Here is a 25,822-nt window from a genome sequence, read left to right as displayed (position 1 = left end):
TTGGAGCAGTAAACTGGGAGTTGCCTTACTAAATAATGGCCAAGGTGGGGATTTTGGAGGAAGCAAAACATGCCAAGGCAAAGCAGCCTGCACAATTCAAGGTTTTCTATATTCATGTTCAGAGCCCATTTCTTACACACTTCTTATATACATTTCCTATGTAGCAATCAGCCTATTTAGCAATTCCTCTACAATCTCATGTTCTGCCTTCCACATTTTTGCAGGAACATTTTAAGCTTATTACACACTTCACCTTCAGCCCAGTAAAACTGACAAACACAGCAATTCACCTCTGAGCAGTTTGTACACCAACTTTCTCTGGCTGCAACTTCTCCCTCCAGTCAGACAGACAGATTCATGTTCCTCTCTTTTTGTCTGTCCCTGTCACAACAAATCCACCCTTTGCTCTGTTTACTTGACATCCACGTCAATGCCTGTGTTCAGCCCGCTTTGCCCAGCTTGCTACATCCCTCTAGCTCTGTGGAGACACCCTCCCAGGCCTCTCCTGAGTTTTGACATCTCAAAGCACCTTGTTACCATGCTAATACTGCCACAACCACTGCAGGTTAGCTTACACTGCTGAATATCCAGGATGCACTCAAAGGAAAAAAAAAAGCTCCTTAAGCAGCATTGCAGGTCTAACCTCACTGATGTGTCCTGTCATGGTTTTGGTCACCAGCCACATTCAGTTAAGAAGCCAAGAAAAGAGAGAGAAGTGGGCAGAGGGGGAAAAAAAAGTGAGATGGTAAGTTAACTAGGCATCAGCAACAATCAAGTTGGCATTACCTTTCGATGAGGTGAATACTCATCTACAGTGCTGAAACAAAAAGGAAAATCACAATTATTCTTTCCAGCCAAAGCTTAGGAAAAGGAAGTTTTAGCTAGAACAAACTTTACAACATCAGGAAGTTTTTAACAGTAAATGGTCACTGCAGAAAGGCCACAGAGGTTCTTCAGGAAAAACTAAAGGCATCTGGCTCAGACAGAGAACTTTCCTTTGACTTGCATAATTGATGTAGTGAAATGCAATGCTGCCAGCCCATGAGCTGCTGGAGTAGGCTAACACAGCAGTCAGGGCACAGCTCCTTCCACTTCCCCCATGGCCAAACCATGGAAACAACTTCCATTTGTTGGAAAAACATGCCACTTAAATATCTTTTATAGATGCGATAATTATTAATAAATAATAACTCTGAGATGACTATTCCAAGTGATTTGCTTCTCAGTACTGCAGAGAGAATGAACGTACTATCTGAAGTTGCAGACTGCAACTTCTGAAGGAATTTTTGCCAGCTTCTCCACAAACTGTTGCTCTGTCTGCAAGTAATCCCAAATTAAATTGATGGGAGTGAATGCTGAATCACAAACACTGCCCAAAAAACATCAGAAAAAATGGAATAATCTAGTCTTAGTGTTAAGAAGAGATGATTTGTAAAACTGAATATGCCACTTGTATCCACTCATCACTTTACTGAATTACAGAAAGATAGCAACAAAAATAAATTACATTCTGAATAAAAGAAGACTTGATCATAATCAATACTTACTGACGGCGATGCATCCCAAGTATCTTCTGGAATTCTTTCAGGTCCTTCTCAAGAACGGGATACTCATACACATCATCTAACACATTTCTGTATATCGTCTACAAAACAAAGCAATGCCTTCAAACACCTGACAACTCAAACATTAATCTAAGGCATCACATCAGTGGTCTAAGTCAATTCAGGCATTATCCTACTAAAACCAGGTTTATCATTATATTTATGCAAAATTTGTAAGGAGAGAGTGTTCTGGTTTAAATTTACAGACTGGTCAATATTCAATATTCTTTGGAAAAAATACTCTTACTTAGCACTCTGTACCAAGCAAGAGGGCAAAATTCTTGTACTATTTTGTCTATAAACAGGAAAATTTAAAACACCACTTGTGGCTATTACATAAAACCTGGTTAGGTCAGCATAACACATTCTGAAGCATGACAGCACACCACACCATCATCACTTATCCAAAATGATAACAAATTGGTTCATCAGATTAAAACTTTTAAAATGGCAAACATTCTTCTTTACCTTTCCTCACATTTGCATGCATTTTAAACTGAGTTGAAACTCCCACAACTCTCCCTAGCTGTAAACTAATACGTAAAGAAACCTTACTTTTAATTTTGGGGGAAGACATTGTCATGATTGAAATTCTAGGAAATATTTTCTCTACACTTTTTCTGCATCTGCACGTAGATCCTTCCCTTTCCCTTCCAAGAAAGAAGGATCACATGCATGAGCTGAATCACCAGGCTTGCTTTAGCCCCCACATTCAGAGACTTCTGCATGAATGATTTTAGCCTACAACTCTCTATGTTGGTTTTGCACATGTGACTACAACCATCATTAACATTATTGCTGTTTAATTCTGCACACAAGCCTCCAGAAGAGGAATTGTGAGACAGTGCACAGTCACACACCTCCATGGCCAGAAAGCCCTGCATCCAGACAGCTGCAACTCAATGTGACACAACTGATGCCTGAAATGATGTCCCCTTTCCAGTACAGCAATATACATCTAGTACCAAAAAGCAAAAATCCTAAGGTCTCTCCTTCCGTATGCAGTGTGTCCTACTTAAAAAACGAAACAAACAAAAGAAAGGAATCTCGAGATTTTCTCCACATTGCCTTAGTCTTGAGCAAGTGACTGAAGAAATAAATGACTCTGAAGAGGATCTCCAGTTGCAGAAGAAGAACCTCATCAGTAAAAGTGGAAGATACTGCAAAGTCTTCTAAAATACCCTCAACTTTCAACCAGCAGGGAAAAAATACATACTGAAAAAAAATCAGTAACCAGACTGGTTTCAGGTTCTCAACAACAGCACTGTTTTCAACTTAATAAGGGCTTAATTAATTAATTAGTAAGAGCTGTTGGAGCTCATAGAAAAATATGAGAAGAACTTTGCTAAAAAGTAAGGAACAAAATTTTATTTATCAAAAATACATAAAGCTATGCTGCTCTCCAGGTCCACCCAGCAAACACCATGGAATAGGATTTCACTCCTCAGTCAAAGTAGCATCTCTTACAGACACCTCAAAACTCTCAATGTCCATGATCCTCTGGATACTGATTGCAGACCCTATTCTGACAGACATGACTGGTGTGTCCAAGAAATGTCCACATCTTTGTAGTTTTATTTCTTACCTTCCTAACTTTTCCCATTTTCTAGTGACCAGGGGAGTTCCAGAAGTTTAATATGTTAAAGTAATACTTTTAATGTTAAACATATTGACAATACAGGATTTCTGTTCAAACTGACTATATTTAAGGTATTTAAAGAAGACATATGTAAATAATTTTATATTATAGATTTCATGGAGAAGATCTAAGTATGAAAAAATATGTTTTATAGATTTTCCTGTTAGGGCTTTTTAGACACAGTATGTAATTAAACAGTGCTGAAATTCATCACAGAAATTGTTTCAATACCTTTAAAAATTGTTTTAAATGCTCATCTTCATGTAACCAGTCTTTGTAGAGAGAAGTCCATTGAGACACCAAATGCAAGACTTTTCTTTTCCTACAGGACACATCAGAGTCATCTTCTTTCCCTTGGTGGTTCTTAGCACAATAGGTGCAGCAGGTTAAGGAACATATAATAAGAACTCAAAGAAACTTTAAAATTAACTGCTGGCAAAGAGTTTGCAATAATCTCATTTGCTAAAGAAAGGGGTTTTTTCACTGCATTGCTCAGTTTAAAATGTTTTATCCTGTCTGGAGCTTTAGGAGTTTCATAACTTTTGGGAATGAATTCTCAGTAGTTGGAATTTCAATTCATCCTCTGTGCCAAGAGGATTTTTTTTTCCCTTACAGATTAAAGAGGTGAGTCTATAAAAGTAAAATCAGTTCAAAAGGAATTATACAATGTTCAGTCATATATTTTCTGCAGAACTGAGAATGAACTTTTGCCCTACACACCAATGCCAATGTGAATGTCTATAGGAAGAAGGGCAAAGCATAACAATAACACAAAAATCAGGCAATGGAAGTCAGTTTCTTTTTGTCTGTACAATTTACACTACCTGCAGAAGTGACTCTATTAAAATTAAAAAAAAAAAAGTAAAATATTATTTCTACCACTTCTCTCTATTCATAAGGCAGAAGCACCAAATGTCTGATGATACCCACTTTATACACTGTTCCTGTCTCTTCATGGTTCTTTGTCTTGTAAGGGAAAAAACTGATGGTTTCAGCACAAAATTTAAAGATGGGGAAAAGATTTAAAAAAACAAGCAAACAAACAAATGAACAAAAGGTTCATTTTATAGTCACAAGTCTATTCAAACATCGATCCATAGCTTAGTAGCTTATGCAAGTAATTAGAAATACATGAAAATAATTCTTTTATCTCAAAATGAGCTAAGATTTATATCCTGTATTAGGTGATAAAAGGAGCAGAGACTGTAAAATTCTTTACTTTTTCTCCTTGCGTATTCTGTAATGTATTATGCACATGTAGGTATTCTATGAATTGACATAACCTGGGGAGGTTTTAACCCCTATTTAAATTCTACCTTGTCACCATTATAAAAGTTTATTTATCTTGAAAAAAAGCTGACTTAAAATTGCATTGTTGCTATGATTTAGGCATTTGTCTCAAAACCAAGCATGTAGCTTTGATATAAGGCTCAACATTAGATAAAACTATGAGTAAATGTGTGACCCCCCTGAATACAACTTTCAGTAAAAGGATATTGCCTCAGAAGGGCCTGGCACAAGTCATCAGTCGTCATGAAAACCGTGTATGTGAGAAGGAAATCATCCAGGAGAGTTTCTGCAGAGGAAGACAAAAAAAAGTCCAAGGTACAATACATTAGCAAGAGCAGGAAGAAAGTATCTACTCCTGTTATTGTGCATGGCAGGAACAGGACCCCTGCCCTTAAAAAAACTCCAAAAGAATACAGAATACATAAAGGTTTAAGTTTCAAAAGGTTAACAATGTAGAGTTTCAAAAAGTTAACTTCAGAGATCAGTTCCTTTACTTAACAAATACGTCCTCAGCTCCCAAAGCACCAACAGGAACAAGTACGCACAATCTAATTCATCATAGTTCAGGAACCAGTAAGAAAGAGTCCTTAAAACAAACACTGCCATCCTGGTTAGCTCAGCTGCACACAAAGCAGCATTCCACACATTAGCTTGTTCTGGAAATTCAGAAGAATAGCTTTTAGTAATAAGAGAAAAAAACTAGGATTGCCATGAATTGTGATTAACATCTATGCACAGTAGTTGAGAACCACAGAATAAATATATTCGAATCTTTAGATGGTTGGTTAGTCTTGTGGGCATCACTGTAAGTGCTGAGAAGTTTTCTCTAAGGTTTGTTCAGTTGTATCATTGAAGGTTTTTTCTCCTCCTGGTTTCGATCAGTTTTACAAAACCAGGCTGAAGGTACTTGCTAACAGACCAACCCTACACACTGAAGCTGTTAGCACCTCAGGTTGTCAGGACAAACGGACAGTTTAGGATTTCAGTGTAACTTTTTCATTCCTCATTCCCATGTCACACTACTTTTAGGATTTTTTCAAACCTTTACTGCACACATCACTGAGGTGAAAGCACTGGGTTTGCTCTTGGGTGACAGGGCTCAAGGTAATCTCATGGTGTCTTCAAAACCCCAGTGGCAGAATGGAGATAAGACTGAGCCAGACTTTTCCTGCAGGTGCGCTACAAAATTATATGGGACAACCATCAGAGACGGCAACAAAAGAAAATTTGTCTAGATTAAGATACTTATTTTTCCCTCCTGTGAAGAGGCCAAACATGACAGGTTACCTGCAGTGTCCAACATCACTATATTCAGGGCTTGCCTGTGCAAAACTCTGAGCATCCTAGTCTAACTAAAGCTGCTTCCAACATGGGTTGGACCCGATGGTTTCACAGCTCCCTTCCAAATGGAATTATTACAAAATTTTTAAACAAATTCAATTCTAATTTTAGTAAACTACTCATGTACAATGCATGATCTAGAGTATTTGGTTCACACAACGAAATCTTTATTGCAAACAGACAATGTAATTGGTCTTTGTAACCACAAAAAAAAAGTTTCTGTTTCTTCCTCTGGTGGTTTTTTTTGTTTGTTTGTTTGTTTTTTGGTTTTTTTGGGTTTTTTTTCCAAATGGTAAGATTTCCCTCAAGTTTTGAGGGATTCCTTTTGACTGTACTTCTTTTAATTTCAGCAAACACACTGTGTTTCCTTTAACAAGAGAACAGCTCTGTTTTTTTCAGATAAGAACAGTAACATGGACAGAGGCTGAATGATAAAAAGTGATTTCAGTTATACTGTAGAGCAAAAATATTTTACCAGTATAACTAGCTGGTATTAATTAGCATTATATTAAGTTGTGATTTAAGTGGTGGATTTACAACTGCAAACACTAAGGGCCAACCACCTCTCACAGAAGAAAGACAAGGCTGAGCCTTGATTTCCATATCCTGATTTTCTCCCCATTTGTGATCTGTTCCAGTCCAAGCTAGTGCTTTTGTACAAGTGTGCAACTGAGAGCTTCCCAGCAGCTTTTCACAGTAAGACTGCAATTTCACAATAATTTAGACCAATTTCCTTTACAGCTGCTTGGGACCTTATCAGTAAATTATTGATCTCACAGCTGCGGTGCACAATGGCAATAAGAATTCATCCATGTATCATTCAAAGACAGATGTCACGTGGATAAACATGGATGGATAGCTAATGACATCCCACCCGGTGAGCATAGGACCCAAAATACCTCCAGTGTCTTTAAAAAAAAATAAAAAAAGTCTATCTCACTTAATACATTTAACAGTACTGGTGCAGAAAGAGTCCTGATGTAAGGAGGCACAGGTTAAACCCCTTGCACTCAGAAGCAAAACAATTAAACTCGTTATTCTACCCAACATTGTTAAAAATGGTGGAAAGTATTATCTCTGCAGAAAAAGAGTATTTTGTCTCAGTAAATGAAAAGACATGGTGAACAGCTTGTTCTCTATCTGAAAGGTCATCTATTCATTCTCTTGCACGTCTTTTGGATGGTACAATGAGGCTATTAAAGTTGGGGGTTTCACAAACATTTATTTGGAAACAGCTGAGCTTGGAGTCAACAAACACATTTTAGTTCTTTATTGAACTATGTGACTGTGCAGTGATCCTCACAAAGTCAAAGAGATGTTTACACCCAATTATTTCCCTAATTTCCTACCCTGTGTAGGTGATATCCGAGTTTCAGCAAAACACAGCCACATGTTCAGAAAAGAAATTAACTCCTTGTTGAAGCAAAACCTCAATATTATCAAAGAACTTCTCTAATGGTTCAAAAGAGTGTGACTTTATCATAATAACTAGTGTTTAGCAAAGACTTTTATGTTTATTTTTATTACCTGATAATCTGCTTTCCAGATGTCAATTCTTCCAGCATCCCAAAGTGTTGGGATGGAAAGAAAGACTGTTTTTACTATAATGTCAGTTTTTTGCTTTTTTGTTTTCTTTTATTGCAAGAACTCTGTTATAGACATTATTAATGCAACTCTCTCTCAAAAACAAAAACAACACAACAAACCAAACAGTGATGGAAAGCCTGGAACTGTATGTTTGCTCAGATAGCTTACATTTAGTTTTAAGCCCTCTGTTCATCTCCACGTCCTTTCGTTCACGGTCTGGTTTCTACCAACCCCATGAAAACAAGGTATATCACTCAGCCCACTTAAAGTTGCACATATGTATACATAGTGATTTCTTTTATCCTCTAAATGCAGAAGAAATAGTAAGAAGAAAAATTAATAAATTATGTTTTCTACAGCTTGTGTATGGGCTAAATTTCTTCAAATTGCCTATGAATATGTTTAGAAATTTAAACCCTAGAGGAATGTTTTGAACAAAAAAAGTCTGGATTATACATGTGGTCCATTAATAGCACCACTCATCCGTTAAATTACTTTAACAAGTAAGCAATGAAAGTGCTTTTGCAAGATTAAATATCTATTACCAGACATCACCTAAAGACTTAACAATAATATTCATATTTTAAAATGCCTGAACTAGCTTGTAGGTATTTCCCTGAAGTCCTACTGTTCACTGTAACTATCTTCTATATTTTCTTCCTAAATGCCCTGTAATTTAAACTCATTCCAGAATATTTTTTCATGTCCTAGCAGGAACACAAAACCTGAAAGTGTAGTGACGCTTCAAAAATAATTTGCTCAAAACAAACAACTGCACATTTGTCAGACGCTATGTGTCCACAAATAATGATTTGCTGGCCTTAATCTACAAATGGAGAGAAAGGGTAACCATGAGAGGATTTATTCACAGCATATTATTCATTCTGTTACTAAAGGTCACTAAGAGCAGTAAATTTGAATGAGGAAGAGCTGTGGCTGTACAAGTCAGGCTGACAATTATGAACAAAAGTCTTTCTGAGATTTTTCTGTTTAGTCACATTTGATTTAAGAGTTGAAAAAGGCAATTCCTCAATTTATTAATAGAGTTCACCATACCCCTACTCAGAATGGCAGTGAAATGCCTACCCCTTTTAAAATTTTACTCAGTGTTCCAGTTTCTGCCTAAATTTGTGACAATTTTTCTTATCATTCCAACAGAAAGTTTTTCTAATGTTTGTAGCAAACAGGGAGAGTAAAATTCACAGTAATAGTTGAAAGAGAAAAGACATTGGAATGGAAATCTTAGTGCAAAAGCCTATGATGCTATATTTTTTCTCTTCATGAATTTTTTATTTAAACTTTTTCTTCTAGTCATGAACCTAACTTTTCTTTGTTCCCCACGATTTTCCTTGATTTGGCTAAGCAACTATTACAAAGTCTGGAGTTAAACTGCAGCTATGGAATATTTCATTTCAAAGACAATTTCAAGCATTTTAAAGCTTCATTAAGACGTGCAACAGAACCAGCATGAGTCCCATGGCCTCCTGTTCTTGCAGCTCTTTGGGGGCAGCCTTAGGCAGTAATCTTACCACACCAATTCTGCGCCAGTTCCATAGGCATAAAAATAATAAAAAAGCAGGCACTGTGCTTGTTTGTTATTAAATAATCCATTTGCACCAGCTTCTGCTGAGACAGTTTCTCCCAGGCTATGAGCCCCCTCCTTCTCCCAAGTGAAATAAAGCATGGACACAGCTCTACCAGGAACAGTTAGTACTGCTCCTCCCATTCCTCTGCGACAGACAAATCCCTCTGCAAGACACATTCAGGGCGGCTGAGGGGTAGAAAGAGCAGGATAGAGACACTCTCACCCATGTGAAACATCCAGGGAACATCTGCTTTCAGCTGGCTCCTGAAGGAGCCAGCAACACATCTACGTGAGAAGTTGCAACTGTATTGAGCATATAGGGTGATGACAGCCAACAGCAACAATGGGGAATTTGGTGGGGAAGGGGGACCTAGGGTCCCAGAGACAGGAAACAATAAAATATTTAGATGAACAACACATCATATATTCCCACCTACTAAAAAAACACTCAGGATTCTCTGCTGCTTTCTGTGTGCCCACCTACCTTTCAAACAGGAGAAACCCTTTCTCTCTGAGAAGACAGCTCTACAAATACCAGCTCCAGGTGTTGGGAGAAAATGGGTTTCCTACATGGGTTTGCACACCACATCTGATTTTCCAATGGTTTCTTTTCTCCTTTGTCCACCCTGTTCTCTAGACAGGCTATCAATTACTAAGGCTTAGGACAGAAATTAATACAGATCTGCAAAGAAAAATCATCTGTAACACACGTTTAACAAATCAGGACAGGCAGTACTCTTCTTGGTGTTGCCACATCAAACATCTGTATCTTCTTCTCAAACTGGGGCATTTTCCTAAACTATTACAGTAGTATGAGGCACCAGTGGAGCAGCCTTACTTTAATAACTTCTAACATAAATATTCAAAGTGATTTAATCTAAAGGAAATGCCTTTGTTACACTGAGTAAAAGTTAAATTCATTTGACTAAATTAGATATATTTGAGGACAGCTTTAAAAAGCAAATATTAAAAAAGCTATGTCATAGAATGAGCAAAGAAGGAAAAGTATGGAAAGATTCAAGTGTTACAGATAGCTACACATCTCTTACTATCTACCTAGCAATCTGTATGTTCACATCTTATTTACTAGCCTGCACATGCATTAACCAGCATCTTTAGACCACCACAGCTAAACCAATAGTGCATATACATCTACATTACAGACATGTCCAATAGCTCAGGCTGTATTTAGAATACACCTATTGCCCTACTGCTAATATTAGACAAACTGTCCAGCTAAGCCAGATATAATTATTCCTAATGCCTGAGTCATTAATCCCTTTATACCCACAAGAAGAGATAACTTGATGACAAATTCCAGTTTGTCCTGGTTGTTGGATCACACTACTACATCCTGAATAGATTTTGGTTTGTTACTTCTCAATGGCTACCATAAAAAACAAACAAGCAAACAAACAAACAAGCAGAAAAATAACCCAAACAAGTCCTCCCACTTTCAGTGACAAATGGACTGCTGAGATGACAAGAACCATTCTCTTTTCCATATCAGACTATACAGGGCAACTTTTCAGACTCTGTTCTTTCCACTCTCTGTAGCATTCCTTTTTCCATTTTCTATCCTTTCCATTATGTGTTTATTTAAATACTGTGAAAAAAATAATGCTATATGAAACAAGGCAACAACAGGATTTAAAACATCCAATGCATTGAGATTTTTTTTTTCTTTATAACTGCATGGCTTACAAGAGGCAAATTCCTCTATACAGAGGAGTATAAGCATATAAACTCTGTGCATATAGACTCTATATTGCTTTCTCTGCAGATTGTATTTGTCATGTACCGTTAGTTGGGGAGAGGGTACTGACAGTGAAATCTGTTAAACTGCAAAGAAAACAAGTAATATCGTTTTTTTTTTTAAGGGCTGTTTGTTTTTTTTTTAAAACTTATCACTATTCTGAACCCAAATCTCTTAGACTTTGCACTGTACAAATCCATTGTGAATGGTTGTGCAAGAATTACAGAAAGATTTAAGGGTTTTTCAGGCTTGTATTCCACACTAAATCGGATTATAAGAAAATATAGATAAAGCACTGGAATGCAAGTCCTTTTCCACTTTATGCAAAGCAGTGATTCAGCTTTCTCCAAGGATTTGCTGGTGGAGGCAAAACCTGTGTGGAGATTGAAGGAAAAACCAAACACCAACAACAAAAAAAGAGAAAAAAAAATTGCCTGAATGAACAAGCCACTGGAACTCAGTAACTCATAGGTGAAAACTACTCCTGCCACTGTAGTGGCAGGCCTTAGTCATGCTACAGAGCAGCTGTGGTTGTCACTATGTGTAAGAGAGAATTAAACTCAGAGAATGAAAACCATGCACTGAATTAAAAATATAACACTCTAAACCTTCTGCTTTCCAAGCAGACGAAATTGCTAAGTGTCCTTCCTTCCTGCTCAACTTATCTTTCAGAAATGTAACAAATAAAAAGAGGTCATAATATCTTCCTCATCCTCATAATGTAAGAACTTTAGTATAATATATTGGTTGTCAGCATCTAGGAACTCCAGCAGCACGAAATACAAGTGGGGGTACACACACATTTTTCAAACATCAATGCAAATTCTGAAAATTTTGTGTGATAATGAAATCTCTTTGGTGCTTGGGGAGGGGGGGGAGATATTTTTGAGAAAAACAAAGAAGAGGAAAAAAAAGTATTTTAGACAACACAGAACAAATTCTAAAACCCTTTAGCCATGCCATTTCCCATTTGTGACTATGGCAAAGATGATAAGATGACCATATGGTCAGCTTCTGACATCCCCTTATGTTAATACACTTACCAGTATTAGCCAGAATTACAAATGAAATAATCATCAACAACTCTGCTCTCATTTACATTCAGTGCATCATCCCTACCTCACAGGACCAGACACTTTTCTCTAACATTTTGTGAGGCTCATCCCCCAGAATATATTTGGGAAAAAAGAGACAACTGCTAGACCAGCTGAATCCTTTGGAATTTTTATCCTACTATGACAGAAAAGCTGGGATCAATAACACTAATGCACCTTCTGACCTCATAGCTCACATTGGAAATATTTTTTTAGAAAGAAAATATTCACTGATGGAGTTAGCAACCCCATACTGATCAGAAACAGTTACAACATGCGTCTCTCACAGTCACCAAGAAAAGCAGCCCTATGAGATGGGGTTACAGCTGGGCAAACAGACAGACGAGCCCTGTGCCTGAGTAAAATGGATGCTGATTACTTACTATTCTATAAGGAATAAACAGTTTTTTCTATCTTAAAGAATCAGTCACTTGGTTCAAATTAAACAAAATGAGGGCTACAGCAAAGCATTTCCAAGATTTTCAGCCTCTCAGTGCTGAAAGCTCAATGCCTTGATAAACTCCTGTCACACCTCTTCCTCCCTTCTGCAAAATGAGAAAAAACATAACACACCTCAAGGCAGGCAATGCTACATGTAGATTTTTTGTGTGGTTTAGTTCATATAATACTATGCAATGCTCTGAAACCTTTCAGCAATGCACACACAGGTCCTGCGTTTGAGAGTTGAGCTGTAATCAGAAAATTGCTTGATATGCAGAAACGGAAAAATGATTTGACAGCAGCAACACTTTTCAAAGGTAGAAGTTTCTCAGTAATCTGTAATTCCACAGCAATTTACTAAAAATGTCAGGATGTCTCTGAGCAGAAACAGTAAATGCAAATTGCTATCTGATCTAGCAAGATATCTGCTCAGTCTGAGAGGTCCCAGACCTCCCTTGCATTCAGCAGACGGCAATGGTGCTCAGGACCTTGCAGGATTAGCCCTTAATTCAAAATCGAATCCTCTAATAGTGCATGCCACCATGGACACAGCTTGAAGCAAAAAAAAAAAAAAAAGAAAATGATGTTGAGAAAGAAAGGTCAATGAAAAAAAAGAACATCGATATATAATTTGCTGCTAATGTATTAAAACAATTATAGTAGTTATGTCACCTAACCACCAAGGCACTGGGAAATCAATGCACAAAGGAATAAAGAGCAAGACATTTATTTCTGGCATTAGGTTAAAAAACTAAAATACATAAGGGCAAGATATTTAACTTGTACAACCACATTTTTTATTAGGGGACAAAAGTCAGAACTAGGAATCATTTCTAAGGTCATCTCCCAGAAATTTCTGGCAGTATTTTAACATCTGCAGAATGAATCAAACACATTGTGTCTGGTAAGGTCAAAGATGCTCCTAAAGTTGCATTCCAGTTGCTGCTATCACATGTATTAGAGCAGCTTCTTATTTTGTTGGAGAGACAAAAAGCCCTGAAACCACAGGCAGAGAGCAAATGTCAAACTTGTCCAGCTTTAATGAGACACTAATTTTTCCACATAGAAATCTGAAGCTCTCTTTTTTCCCCAGGTGGGAGGCAGCCCTGGTGATTCATGTGCAGTTATAATGGTCAGGGTTACTCGAAATTATTGGACAAATCCTCTACGCCTTACACATTTTGAAACATTAGAAATGTTGCCTATAGCAGCCACTCTAAGCTATTGATACTTTTTGTTAAAAAAGTGCCTTTGACTGCTGCAACTAAAACACTGAAGCTTTCCATGCAGTGAAACTTGACAATAAAGGGAGATATTCTAATGCACATGTGAAATGTGAAATCCTCACACAAGCAGAAGGCAGACACTCCTTGTTCACATCAGGCATCTCATAAAGTACTTGAGGAGAAAAACTCATCCTCTCTTTCCATCGATTGATTATAATAAGCCACCCAGGCCAGGATTGCCTGGAGCAGCAGGACAGAGGATGAAAGATTTAATGGTTCCCTTTCATATTTCTGCCTGCAGACCAGCTGCCTGAGCACATCCTGCTGTGATGAGCCCTCCTGGGTCTGAACCTCCAGCTTCCACATGGCCTGGCACCCCAGGCACTGGTGTGGCTCACCAGAAGTTGTATGAGCAAGAACAAGGCAAGGTTCTATTTTTCTGCTTCTGTCTTGCACAGGAACTTCTTTGCATCAGTGCCATCACCCTCCTCCTCAGGCAACCAAGGAGATGCAATGTCTCCAGCTCAGACCCCTCAATGACACAAGTTCCAGGTGCCACTGAGAGCTGCCACTGCCTCAGCGGTGCCAGCAGGACAGGACTTATTGTTTCCTGATGGCAGCACAGCATACAGCCATCGTCCAGCAATTGCCAGGAGAGCACAGTGCTCCCTCTCAAGCCTGGCCCTACCAGTTGGGTGCTCTAAGGTGCCTTAAGGCTGCTTGAGCCTTTTGCCTGGTCCATGAGTCCAGCACACATTCCAGTCTAAAGGGAACCTGAAAATCAGACATTCAGCTTTCAGAAAGTTAACACAAAGGAAGATGCACCTAATCTTTATTCTTTTCATCTTTGCTGTCCAACACTTATATGGCATTAATGAATAACAAAGTTTCAAGTTCAGCATGTCTTTGTCGTTGCTGAATTGGAAAATCTACTCCTAGGAAACAGTAATCTTCAAATCTAATATTGTATATAAGCATAAAAATCATCACATCTTCAAAAAATGCTTGTGAGTTCCTAGTTTCTAGATCATTGAGATGCTTTAAAACAGTCTGCTTCTCAGTGACATTTCTGAGAACATGAGCCCAAATTCTCTGTTTACAACCCAAAATTACATATATATTTGGATACATATATTAAAAACCCCTTAATTGGCATTATTTTCAAGTTGAGACTATTAGCCCCAAAAGCCTTTACTTCCAAATCTACTTGGACAACATCCAGTCCAGCAGATTATGACAACTCCAGTATACTGGCCAGAATACATTCCATGCTGGTACACGGCATGGATAAAGGACAGGTCACATTGCTCATGGCAGTGCCCCACATAAAGCTCTGCAGGTCAGGTACAATGCCTAGACTTCAGCATGCAGCATTTTCCCATCACCTGCTGCTAGCTGCCTTCCATGGGTCCCTTGGGGGAACAGAAATGTACAGATCCACACTGTGTATTTTTAAAAGTGTTTAGCAAGAAGCTTTGATCTATTATTTCCCCCCCTACAAAGCAGCAAGGGGAAATTTCTTTGTGCTTCAGCCCAAGGAAGGAGGTATAAGGAGTATCTTGTTTGCCCCTGGGAGCCAAATTATCATAAATATGCTAAGCAGTGCAAACTCCCCAACATGTGGCACTGGAGCATGTGCAGTAAACATCACAGCATCTCTTCAGGGAAGCCTAGCACCACAAAGCCTCCACTGGCAAATCGCTCCTGGCTCCTGTAGATTTGACAGAATTGCCTACAAAGGGAACTATGGCATTTTCATCCGCTTAATTTGGTCCAAATCTCTATACAAGATGGGTAGAGCATGCAGTAGACTAATGAGCAGACCACACATTTCTTCCAGCACAGGAAAGGTCAAGTGGTGGGATATTTTTGGTGTATCGGGTCACACACACTAGGCTGGGGTCTTGCATACACAGCTGTGGCCCACTGTCATGTAACCTCAAAAGCAGAGACTCACTTAACATCTTCTGACATATGGAGGCAAAAGGCCCAGCAAAGGTGCTGCCTGACTGTGATGTGTTACAGGCTCTGCTGGGGAGAGGGCAGAGGGGAGGGAGGAAAACATCTTGCAAACCCCACAGGAGACCCAGACAGACACTGGCATACTGCAGTGTCACTGCTGCGGCAAAGGATGTCACCTCCAGCCTTTTGCCCAGGGTGTACAATGCTTCAGGCTGATGGGCAAACAATTCTCAGACAGCTCAGAAATAACTGCTATTTAACAAGACCTATGATGCACAGTGGAGGGGGGTGGCATGAGGGACGTGACATCCAAGAGAACCCAAAAACCAAACAGGGCCATCCTTGCATCTTGCATTTCCACACCTGTCTTCCTCCCCATTCCCCAGGGCAGTGAAGCACAGCTTCACAGTATAAAACCAGAACAACAGGCACCAGAGCACTCATAAGGCAGCTGCATTTTGCTTCCCCAGGTGGTGAATGGGTGCCAAGAAAATCTGATGAGTTTCACGATGGTGGTGTTAAAATACATTGTTACACTAAGTGTAGACTTATTTATAAGACACAGGTCCTTAAATTATGCCCTGAAATTGTACTTGCTACACTGAGACACCCAAATCATTCCAGTGACAGGTTAACATGTAATTAAAGACAGCTTTTATGCTCATTATTATTACAGCTAATGGAAGAGAGCAATAAAAAATGCCTTGCACGTAGTCTGCATATGTATTAAGAACATCTAAAAACTTCAAACAATTGTGTTTGTCAGCACAACCCCATACTGACAGCTGAATGAAAGCAATCACAAAGGTGATTTTAGAGCTGCTTGCACTGTTTAAGGATCATACAAGGGTAAGACACGAGGAACAGATATTATCCAGAGTTCAGCTGCTTCTAAGTATTAAAACACCTGCATGGGTGTATTTTCCTGTGGCAACTGAACTGTGTTTCTGTGCAATCTGGCTGCTTACAATACAGACCATCTCAGTGCTACACTTTTAAGATACAAGACCCTTATTTTGATAATTTCCAAACTATTTACATTCATTGGGGAGTTCAGCATTAGATCCTTGGTTCAATTGTACCATAATTACTCAGGTTTTTTTATTTGATGGTCTTGCTTATTTCAGTTAAATAAGGGGGAAATACAAAGCAATCATAGATGAAAGCACAGTGGGGTAATTTTCTAAAGGTTTCTGCTTGCTTTTGCCATTATTTCAGATTTTTAGTGCTATTTATTGATACAGTCACAAAAAAAAAAAAAGAAACAGATAGAAAACACAGCTCTCAGATAGGCATAACTTTGGACTGGTATAGTCCAGCTTTCTTCCTTTGTCTCTTTCTTTTCCAAGTATTATGAGATACTGTGGTTTTCATGCACACACTGGAAAGCATCTAATGCAGGAGATGCATTCTGCATTTCACTGAAAGTGTTATATTTTTAGCCCTTCATCAAGACACCCAGCTATCTTCTGGACTTCACAGGGCACAGAGGAATCTCCTTGGCTACCAGGTAAACCCCACCTTTCTGCACAAGCATACACGAATCTGATGCAATGTTAAGGACAAAGGTAAAAATCACAAACTGCAATAACAGATAAGCCACTGTGTTAAACGATGCCTCTTGGATCATCTGCTCTGTGACCATGTTTCACCACCACAGCACCTGGCTGTGATTCATGCTCACTGCCATCTTTCATTTCTATAGCTCTTTTAGGCTCTAAGTGCCAGCACAGGCTTTGTAAAACGTGCTTTATTTTGCCAGCGTACAGAGAAAAGGAGGCAGATATGGGCTCAGGAGAGGGGACAGGTACTGGCCAAGGCTGAGTACACAAACCCAATGTCCCATGCAGACACCACCAATGCTGCTGGCCAACACCATCAAATGTGAGTCAGATGGTGATCCCACTGTAAAACGCCTTTGCCTATCAGTTTTTCAAACACTCTTCAAATTAGATAAGCTAACAGCATAATTTCTTGGGATTTTTTTTATTAAAGTGATTTGCTTATTCAATTAGTCATTAAAGGCAATTATAAAAAATTATTTTTTCTTATGAAGAAGCAGTATGCTTTCTACATCACCACTGCTTAGCCCATGGGAAATCATCAGTTATGTGATGACAGCCTCAGACTGCAATCACCTTGCCATGGCTGCAGCCTGGTAAACACTTCTGCTAGGTGTAACACTTCCTACAGCCTCCTTCAGGTTACAAAATAGTGAGCATGTATTTATTGTTCCTAAAGAACCTGTCAGAGAAGGTAGCAAAGCATCTTAAAGGAAGACTCTGAGGATTACACACCACCCTGCAGCTAGATGAATACTTCATATACAAGAACATATATTTAAAAGTGATTTTCTATATCAGTTTTTAGAAACACATCACCGATTACAGTAAACATACAGGAGCTGGAATTAATTCCATTAGGAGCTGCTGTTCTGAAGAAACAGTAGCCCACATCCCAGAAGGACAATGAACTATAATATGCAAGCTCGTTTAATCACTGTATCCAATTACAAGGAGGAATAAATCAGCACACACATGCCTATGTCTGAATTTTAAAAGGTAAATAGATCATGAATAGTCAAGCCAAATGATGTGAACCTTTGGATTCACAGATTAGCAGAGGAAGTGGTGCATTTGCTTCCCATTTGAAATTTTTTGTTCCATTAAGAGCTTGATTGTATAGAGCTGACATTCTCCGCAGTAAGGGGACGCAAAACTCTGACATTCAACTCAGTGGAGTGTGCATGTGGTCTAATGACAGACTTTCCTGGTCTCTCTGCTGATGCATGCACAGGACTCCCCTAACTCACAGAGGGTCAGAAGAGGAGCTGGCTTTCTTCCAAACACTACAAATAGCAGCACTTTGGGCACCTGCTCCTACCCTTTGCTGTAAACTTCTCCATCCCAGACACACATAACCATAAGATCCAGGAACATCTGAATCCTCTCCATTTGTCAAGAAAACCCAGTACAGCAGTTTCTTGTAAAGCTGATGGTATTTTCTTGTTTTCCAGATGCTTTTAGAAAACTGTTATCAAATATTTATTGTTCTTTGTAATCAAGAACATAGTTGTAACTTCCCAAATTACATCTTACTAACCTTGGCTCCCTGAACAAATCTCCTATCCATTAAACTACGATGTAACATCAAATGTCCTGTGGCCCATTTGCACGTCAAAACCCTCACCCCAGAAGGGAGATTAGATTCTCATTAATAATAACACAATCTGTACTCACACATCAAAGAAAAAAACCTGTTCAAAGTATTTACATAAGCTGCACAAGCAGGCCATGATGTATTTGCCTGGAGAGATGGACCATCATACTGGAGACTGTAACAAAATTTCCCTCAAGCCACTGATGCTACATAGACCTCAGGAAAATGCCATCTTGGCAATGGGAGAAGCCCAGTTTCAGCTGGCAGGGACCTCCCCCTGCCTACAGCTTTACACTTTGTGCGTCCAACATGCCCAGGTTTCCCAACTGATCACATTCCAAAATGTCCTTGTGTGCTTTGGGGCTTCTGCCCACAGCAAACCTCAGAGGTCTCACGATGGCAATGGCTCCCCAGGGTGTCACACTGCCCTGGGGAAGGGCTCTGTGTCCATCAGCAGCCCCAGCACTGACGGAGCCTCCGAGGCATTCACAAGCTGCTGTGGCCTAGGAGCCCTACAGTGCACAAGGAGGGCAAGGAGGGAATAGACAGTGTCCCTTTGCTTCCCTGGCCTGGCCCAGGGACATCCAGGGGAGAGGACAGTGAGGAGCCCACAGCATGTCCAGGACTGTCTCCTCACAGGAGGCTGGGCTCCAGCAGGCCAGAGGTCTGCATCTGTCTGTCCATCCTGAGAACCACCTGGCTGCCCCATGCAGCCTCTTTGTTCAGTGCCTGCCTAGCTGAAGTGGAAGTGAGGAGGCATTGTGCTTGCCAGAAAGTGGGATGCCTGTGTGTGCTGAATTGCTAAATCCTCCTGTTGTAGCCTCCCTGCCACTGCTTGATGGCAGGTACCAGGATGGAAATTTTCCACCTGCCTGTTAGAGGGTTAAACTCTACAGACACAGAGACAGCTAACATCTACAGACAGAAAGAGGAGATGTAGTTTATAAGCAAAATGTTTGCATTTGCCTATTCTTGGTGGTTTTCACACTTTGGGGCAATGCTACATGGCCACTGCTGCTTTAAGGCTTTGAATGAAAACCCTTTGACAATGGGGATCTGACAAATGCTATTTGTTTGTGGTTGTTTTTCACTGCCGTTTGTTTGCTTCCAGCTTGTGGCTGTGCATCCCCCATGATGTTACCAACAGTATCAACAAACAAAATCCCATGGACAAGGCTCCTATGGGGCAGAGAATGAAATCCAACAAGGGTTTCTTTATTGCATTGATGCTGGGGCTCTAAATTCATGGCTGGGAAAGAACAAAACCAAGACTGGCCTTCTGGTTTTAACTGCAGTGGTTTCTAGAGAGAGGTCAACTAGCCCTAAATTCCAAGAAATGGATGTGAAGAGGGTTAAAGAAAGGCTGCTTGTGGAATTGGCAGAGCATTGTGGGCAGTGAGAGGAGGAGGGATAATGGCAGGAGGAGGATGCAGAGTGTAGAAAAAGGAAAAAAAGGAAAAAAACCCGAAAAGCAATAAAACGTGAGGTATAAAAGCTTCCAGCAGTCCCAAGTTAGACAGCATGATTTCTCCATGATTACATCTCTCATTCTGGCAATTTATATCTCCATCAAAACTCAAGTTCAAGCAAAGGAATAAAATCACAATTCATGCCAATTGCCATCACAAGAAAACCAAAGTATTTTATTATTAGCTTCCATCAAAATTAGACTCATCAATGTTGCCACTTTTTTTACATTCATCTATTTTCCCCAAACTCTCACCCCAAAATGTTTTTGCACTCAGTGTCCTTGTAGCCATCACATTTTCACATCAGAGAGAGAATATGCTGTTGGTTTTAGAAGGATCTCACAAGCTTTTCTGAACTAAGACAAGGTCATCTCATGATCTCAGCCTGGCTTGGGAGATAGTGGTGCAAGCTGCTGCCACAGCTACAGCTCACATCAGTATTTTCACCTTGTCTAGAAGATGGGACAAGTAATGTATTTTATTGCAGTAACTGATGCTATTCTGAAAAGCTCTTTCTGTCAGTGCCAGCTATACTCCATGAGGGTAACTGACTTCTCATGAAAAATCTTTGGCTGTCAAAGTGCTGTAATTCTACTCCTATTTCAATCTTTGAAAGCATCAAAATTGACTCTAAAAAACAAGCAGGACTTCTCCAATGCCTACATAAGACTCTCATAAAAGATGTTATACACCCCCAAGTAATACCAAACTGGATCAAACCTTTCCCTCTAAAAAAAGCAACAGCAATTTAAAGTCTGCATTACGAGCTTGCCAACTGCAGTTAAAGCACAGAGTTTCTGAATTTATGCTCAATGCATTCTGCTCCATTATCTTCTTTTTAGACAGGCCCCTCCTCTCTCACAAAAGTATTCCTACTACAACTCTCTATTTCTACATCCAACAGCCAATCTTCTCCCTTGCCCACTAAAATCAAAACCTAGCAAAACATCACAAACCACAACAGAACACCCTGCCAACCTCTTCCAGCACACAGCAAATTTGGGCTTTAGCAGCTGCTGTCTCATCTGCTCTTTTTCCTCCCTTCCCCTTGAACATGCTAGAGAGGGCAGCAGCCACTGCCAGGGCAGGGCAGAGCCTGGCTCTGCTGCACCTGCTAATCCAGAGTGTGTGGCACCAGCTTGCCAAGGCCCCACACTCTCTCAAGCAATTGTGTTTATTCAGCTACACAGCAAGCAGAGGCACTCTATGCTGTAACGCAGCCCAGGGTGCCCAGCTATTAAGGGAGGTCTTAAGAGCCCACAAAAAGCCCATTGGGAAATAGGCAGAAATCTATACCAATTAATGGTTCACAAATAGGTCTTGGGTTGTGGCTTTTTGTTCTTAATCTCCCTGGGTGACCTCTGAGCCCAGGGATTTACAGAAAGCAGTAAAGTGGGAAAGAATAGGACTGCATCAGTACACTGCACAACCAAGCATCACCTAACAGCACGAACAGGGAGCGTGACAGGGAGCCTAGTCAAGTAACAATCATTGTAGTTTGGCTATAGGCAAAACCAGTCCCACTCTTGCTCACAAAAAGACCAAGGCTTCTACATCCACAGTACTGTGGAACTGTTTGAACTCAGGGCATGTTAAGAAGGATTGCGGGGGAAGGAGGAATTAACAGCATGAGAGTAAATTTAGTTCACAAGAGGGAAAAAAGCCGCTTTGAAGAACAGATTTCTCTCAGATTCTTAATACACAACCTCAAAGCACAGGTCTGCAGTGAATCCATCCTTCCACCCTGTGGGCGGGGAATGAAGGAGCTCTTTATATTCCTCAGAAAACGTTCATCTCACAAGAAAATCATTGTATTATAGCAACTTGGAGCACTGGAAACACTGGAATTCAAACTCTGAAGACAGCACATGAACTGTATTCTTGGACTCAAGCAATACAGCAAGCACATCAAGATACAGTTTTATCTTTTCAGCATTCTTACATAAAAATTCCCCCATTCCATAAAAGCCTTTTTCTAAAAAAGAAAAATAAATTTAAAAATCTGAACTTCAGAGCATCATCTCTAAGCTTTATGTTGTTACAGATCTTGCTTTCAGGAAGGAATGCTTTGCTGTATCCTGAGAACAAGATTCCAGCTTCACAACCACCACAGTAGGTGCTAATAGCAATACTGGAGTCATTAGTGTACAAACATCCACTTAGGACAGCAGCTGGGGAATCTTGGTGTGCCCAAAGAAGAGTACCTGGATGACAGTGCCCAGCTTTTCAACAGCTTGCAGATCAGGGTTTGACAGTAAAAGAACTTAAGAAGGAAGAAAAGGAGTACAACACTAAGCAGTGAGAACAATGAATGGGGGACCTGTGGTGAAGGGCTCCATGTTTGGGGTTCCTGAAGGACAAGGTGCTCTGTGGCTCCCGCTGAAGGAACAGGATGTATAGAAACTTTACAAGAAGCAGCAACACTGATATTTCATTTTTACAGCTCCACTTCCTACTCTCACAGCTAACTGACCTGCCAGCCCACACACCATCTGTTGCTATTCCTCTTACACTACTCTCTTAAAAATCAGGTCCCACTTTTCATCTACTAGAAACAGCACTTTTTAGATAATTGTATATATTTTATAGTCAGCTTCAGTGAGTCACATTCTGGGAAACTATGAAGCAGGGCTGTATCTGGGGGCTGAGAAGACCTAGAAAGCTGTGTCACCTCTGCAGTAGAAGGTATCCTCTCCCTCCACATTCTTGGTGGCTTGATGAAACTTCTGCAGGGGAATGGATCTCCAGTAGACAGATGTCAGCAAGAGCTACCATAGTTTAGATTCATTTCAGAATTTGGCTATGATCTTTTGCTCAGCTGCTGTTGACTTGTTTTGGTGTTCTTATGCTCACTAGAGGCAGTATGACATTAGTTGCTACAGAAGGTACCTGGTCTGCTTCATCTGCAGACCTGCTGCTGTGGAACTGACCTAACGTCCTGTGTAGCATTTGAGCCAGACAGGAAATCAACCTAAGTGCTTGGCATATATCTAAGATGACAGGTCTCTTGATGAGAGACATTTCTTTGGCATGACCCCTGTGCAGAGACTCAGTTTTCCCCTTCAACTTCATGGCCCTCAGTCCGAACCTTCTGACCTGGGAACACAAGTTATTTCTGCTACATTTGACACTGACTAGCCACACTCGACTGATTAGAAAAGGATTCAGACTAAGACAGAACCTAAGAAGCAACATTTGCTATTCTTTTTACCAGTAAAATACAATAATTTTTATAAAGTCTTCCGATAATTTTTTATCCCTTCCATGCCCTTCTTGGCTTAGCACCACCAGACAATCAGGAAATATCAAAAGCACCATTCTGGAAAAAGTTCTGCAGAAATGCTTTTCAAATATACAAACATGTCTCTTTATGAGCTCAGCTACTTAATGCATCTGGTTATTTATATATATATGACAATATATAATTTCATGTGTCTGAAATACTTTCTCCATTGATTTGATAGTTACAGCGTTTAGACTTCCAATGTTATGAGAGCAAAAGGGATGCTACAAATAACTGATTAAATGTCTTCAGGGTTACATTTCCAACAACCTTACCAAATTCCCAGTGTCATAACATCTTATCTTCCAGGTACCTCATCAAAATGCTTATATCACCTCAGCTTATTTTGCAGTACAACAAATGAACATTTTCTGCCTTTTCTGACTTTCCCACTGTCAAAAGAAAATTACTTTTACCTCTAAAAATATTCTCCTGATAGACCTACACTTCCCAATTCTTTTCTGCTTTTACAACTAAGTTCATCAAAAACCCTGATATTGTCTACAATGCATATCTTCATAATAAATGGTTTCACACTAGGCTTTCATGACAGCTCCTTATCACTTTCTCACATAGCAAAAGGTGACAACTGGCAATAATGAATCACTGAATTACAGGGAAAAAAACTGAGAAACTGACAATACTATGATCCAATTGGCTGTCATATAGAATAGTAGCTTTTTCTTCTGCAAATCTGACTCAAACACAGAACATTAAACACTTTGGGGTCTACCAGGTATTCCTGCATTGAGTACAAAAATAATGTATTTAGGTGCCTGCAGTGCACAAAGTACTTTGGTGCTCCTGGGCACACCGAAACTCCCACACACACGAAAAATTGTGGATTTTTGATGGCTACCTCAGTCACTTTCTCTCCCTGAAAGGGTCCAACTTGCTAAGCGTACTCACAGCATAAAAGTATTTGCAGTGATGAACTGAAAAAATACCATTTGTATCTACGAAGAGAGTCCTGATCGTGCATAAGAGTGTTTGTCATTCCCCATGTTGACTCTAGTCTCCCAGACATTGGATACAACAGTGAGATAATTCAGGAGCAGCGTTCCCAGACTCGGCCTTTCCAAAGTTTGCCCAAACAAGTTTTAGTGCCCAAGTGCAAATAAACCCTTTTCAGGCTCTGTTTTTTCTCAGAAAAAAACTGTCTGAGCTCCTGACACTAGAGAGCATCTTAGACACATTCCCCTCATTGGCATTTCCCATTATCTTCGGCACTGCAACATGTGTCACACTGTCTGTCTGTAGTGAATCCCAGACATGGTGCTCCTTCTGCAAGCTGATTCAGCTCACTACTGTGACAGAAAATAATCCTTTTAAAGGGGAAAAAAAATATTTCTTATTAAGTTACCTAAATCTACTTGGCACAAGGTCAAGCCAAGTACAGAAGAGAAGATGCGCTAGCATGGCAAAGTACAGTTAGAGGATGTCAGACCTTCCAATTTGAGAAGCCAGTGTCACTGCTGGCAGCCTTGGTCCCAATTTCATGCTATCCAGAGCTCCAGCTTCTCTTGTCTCAGCTTCAGGTTCCACCATGCCATTTACCAGGAAATGCTCTTGCCACTGTGCTGCCAACTGAATCAACAACTGACTCAGTTGTCCCACCTATCCTACTATAATCTTAGATTCTGATTAATTCTTTCCAAACTGCAACATGCTGCATGCAGTACTCTGGGTCAGAGCAAGGACCCTCATAAAAAGAACTAGGTCTTTGACAGAGGATGCCCAACAGAAGAAAAAAGAACTCAAAAAAAGATAAATACAGAGTTATCTTCCTCAGACACAACCTCCTATCTTCCAGCAACAGGCAGTGTAGACTTTCCAAATGGGAAGTCGTATTGGTATCACTGCAGTGATGGGAGTTTTTGCCAGGATTTTGCCTAGTTTGTGTTTAAAACCTTCCAAATTTTGGCTTCCACAGCATATTCACAACAACAAATTCCACAGTTTAGCTGTGCATTATACCAGAAAATCACTTCTCTTTATCAGTTATAAACCAAATTCACTGTGTTGCAAAACACTTGCCTCATTATGAGACACAATGAGCAATCTTTACGTCTCACCTTCCCCACACAATAAATAGTCATGTAGATCACCATAAATCCCTTTTACCAAAAGTTGCCTTCCTACAATGACCAGACCTAGACTATTTTTTCTTAGATGTATTTAATCTATAATTCTAATCACTCTTGCTGCTCTTTACTTCATTTTCAACCTGAGCTGAGGGAGAAGGAATCATATTATACGTTCCATATTTCACAGTCACACAGTGGTATAACTACAGCTCCTCCTTGGCTTTTTTCCTAATTAGCCTAAATACCACTTGCCTTTTTGACCAATGCTGATCAAAAATTGCCAAGAACTATCCACACTA

At 39.8% G+C, this 25,822-nt stretch overlaps 1 protein-coding gene across 1 annotated transcript in view; it reads right to left on the bottom strand.

Annotated features, from left to right (window-relative positions):
* RAPGEF5 (Rap guanine nucleotide exchange factor 5) overlaps positions 1-25,822 on the bottom strand; it is a 155,605-nt gene that overhangs the window by 31,761 nt on the left and 98,022 nt on the right. Inside the window, exons 12-15 of the mRNA XM_031057634.1 lie at positions 4,741-4,819; positions 3,475-3,619; positions 1,548-1,645; positions 787-817 (exon numbers count right to left, since the gene is read on the bottom strand). Of these exons, the coding sequence (XP_030913494.1) occupies positions 787-817; positions 1,548-1,645; positions 3,475-3,619; positions 4,741-4,819 (353 nt within the window). The remainder of the gene's footprint in view (positions 1-786; positions 818-1,547; positions 1,646-3,474; positions 3,620-4,740; positions 4,820-25,822) is intronic.

The sequence above is a fragment of the Geospiza fortis genome, unplaced genomic scaffold (assembly GCF_000277835.1).
Source record: "Geospiza fortis unplaced genomic scaffold, GeoFor_1.0 scaffold95, whole genome shotgun sequence".
Lineage (NCBI taxonomy): Eukaryota > Metazoa > Chordata > Aves > Passeriformes > Thraupidae > Geospiza > Geospiza fortis.
The sequence above is the reverse complement of the archived record's forward strand: the minus strand, read 5'-3'. Positions and strand labels throughout refer to the sequence as shown.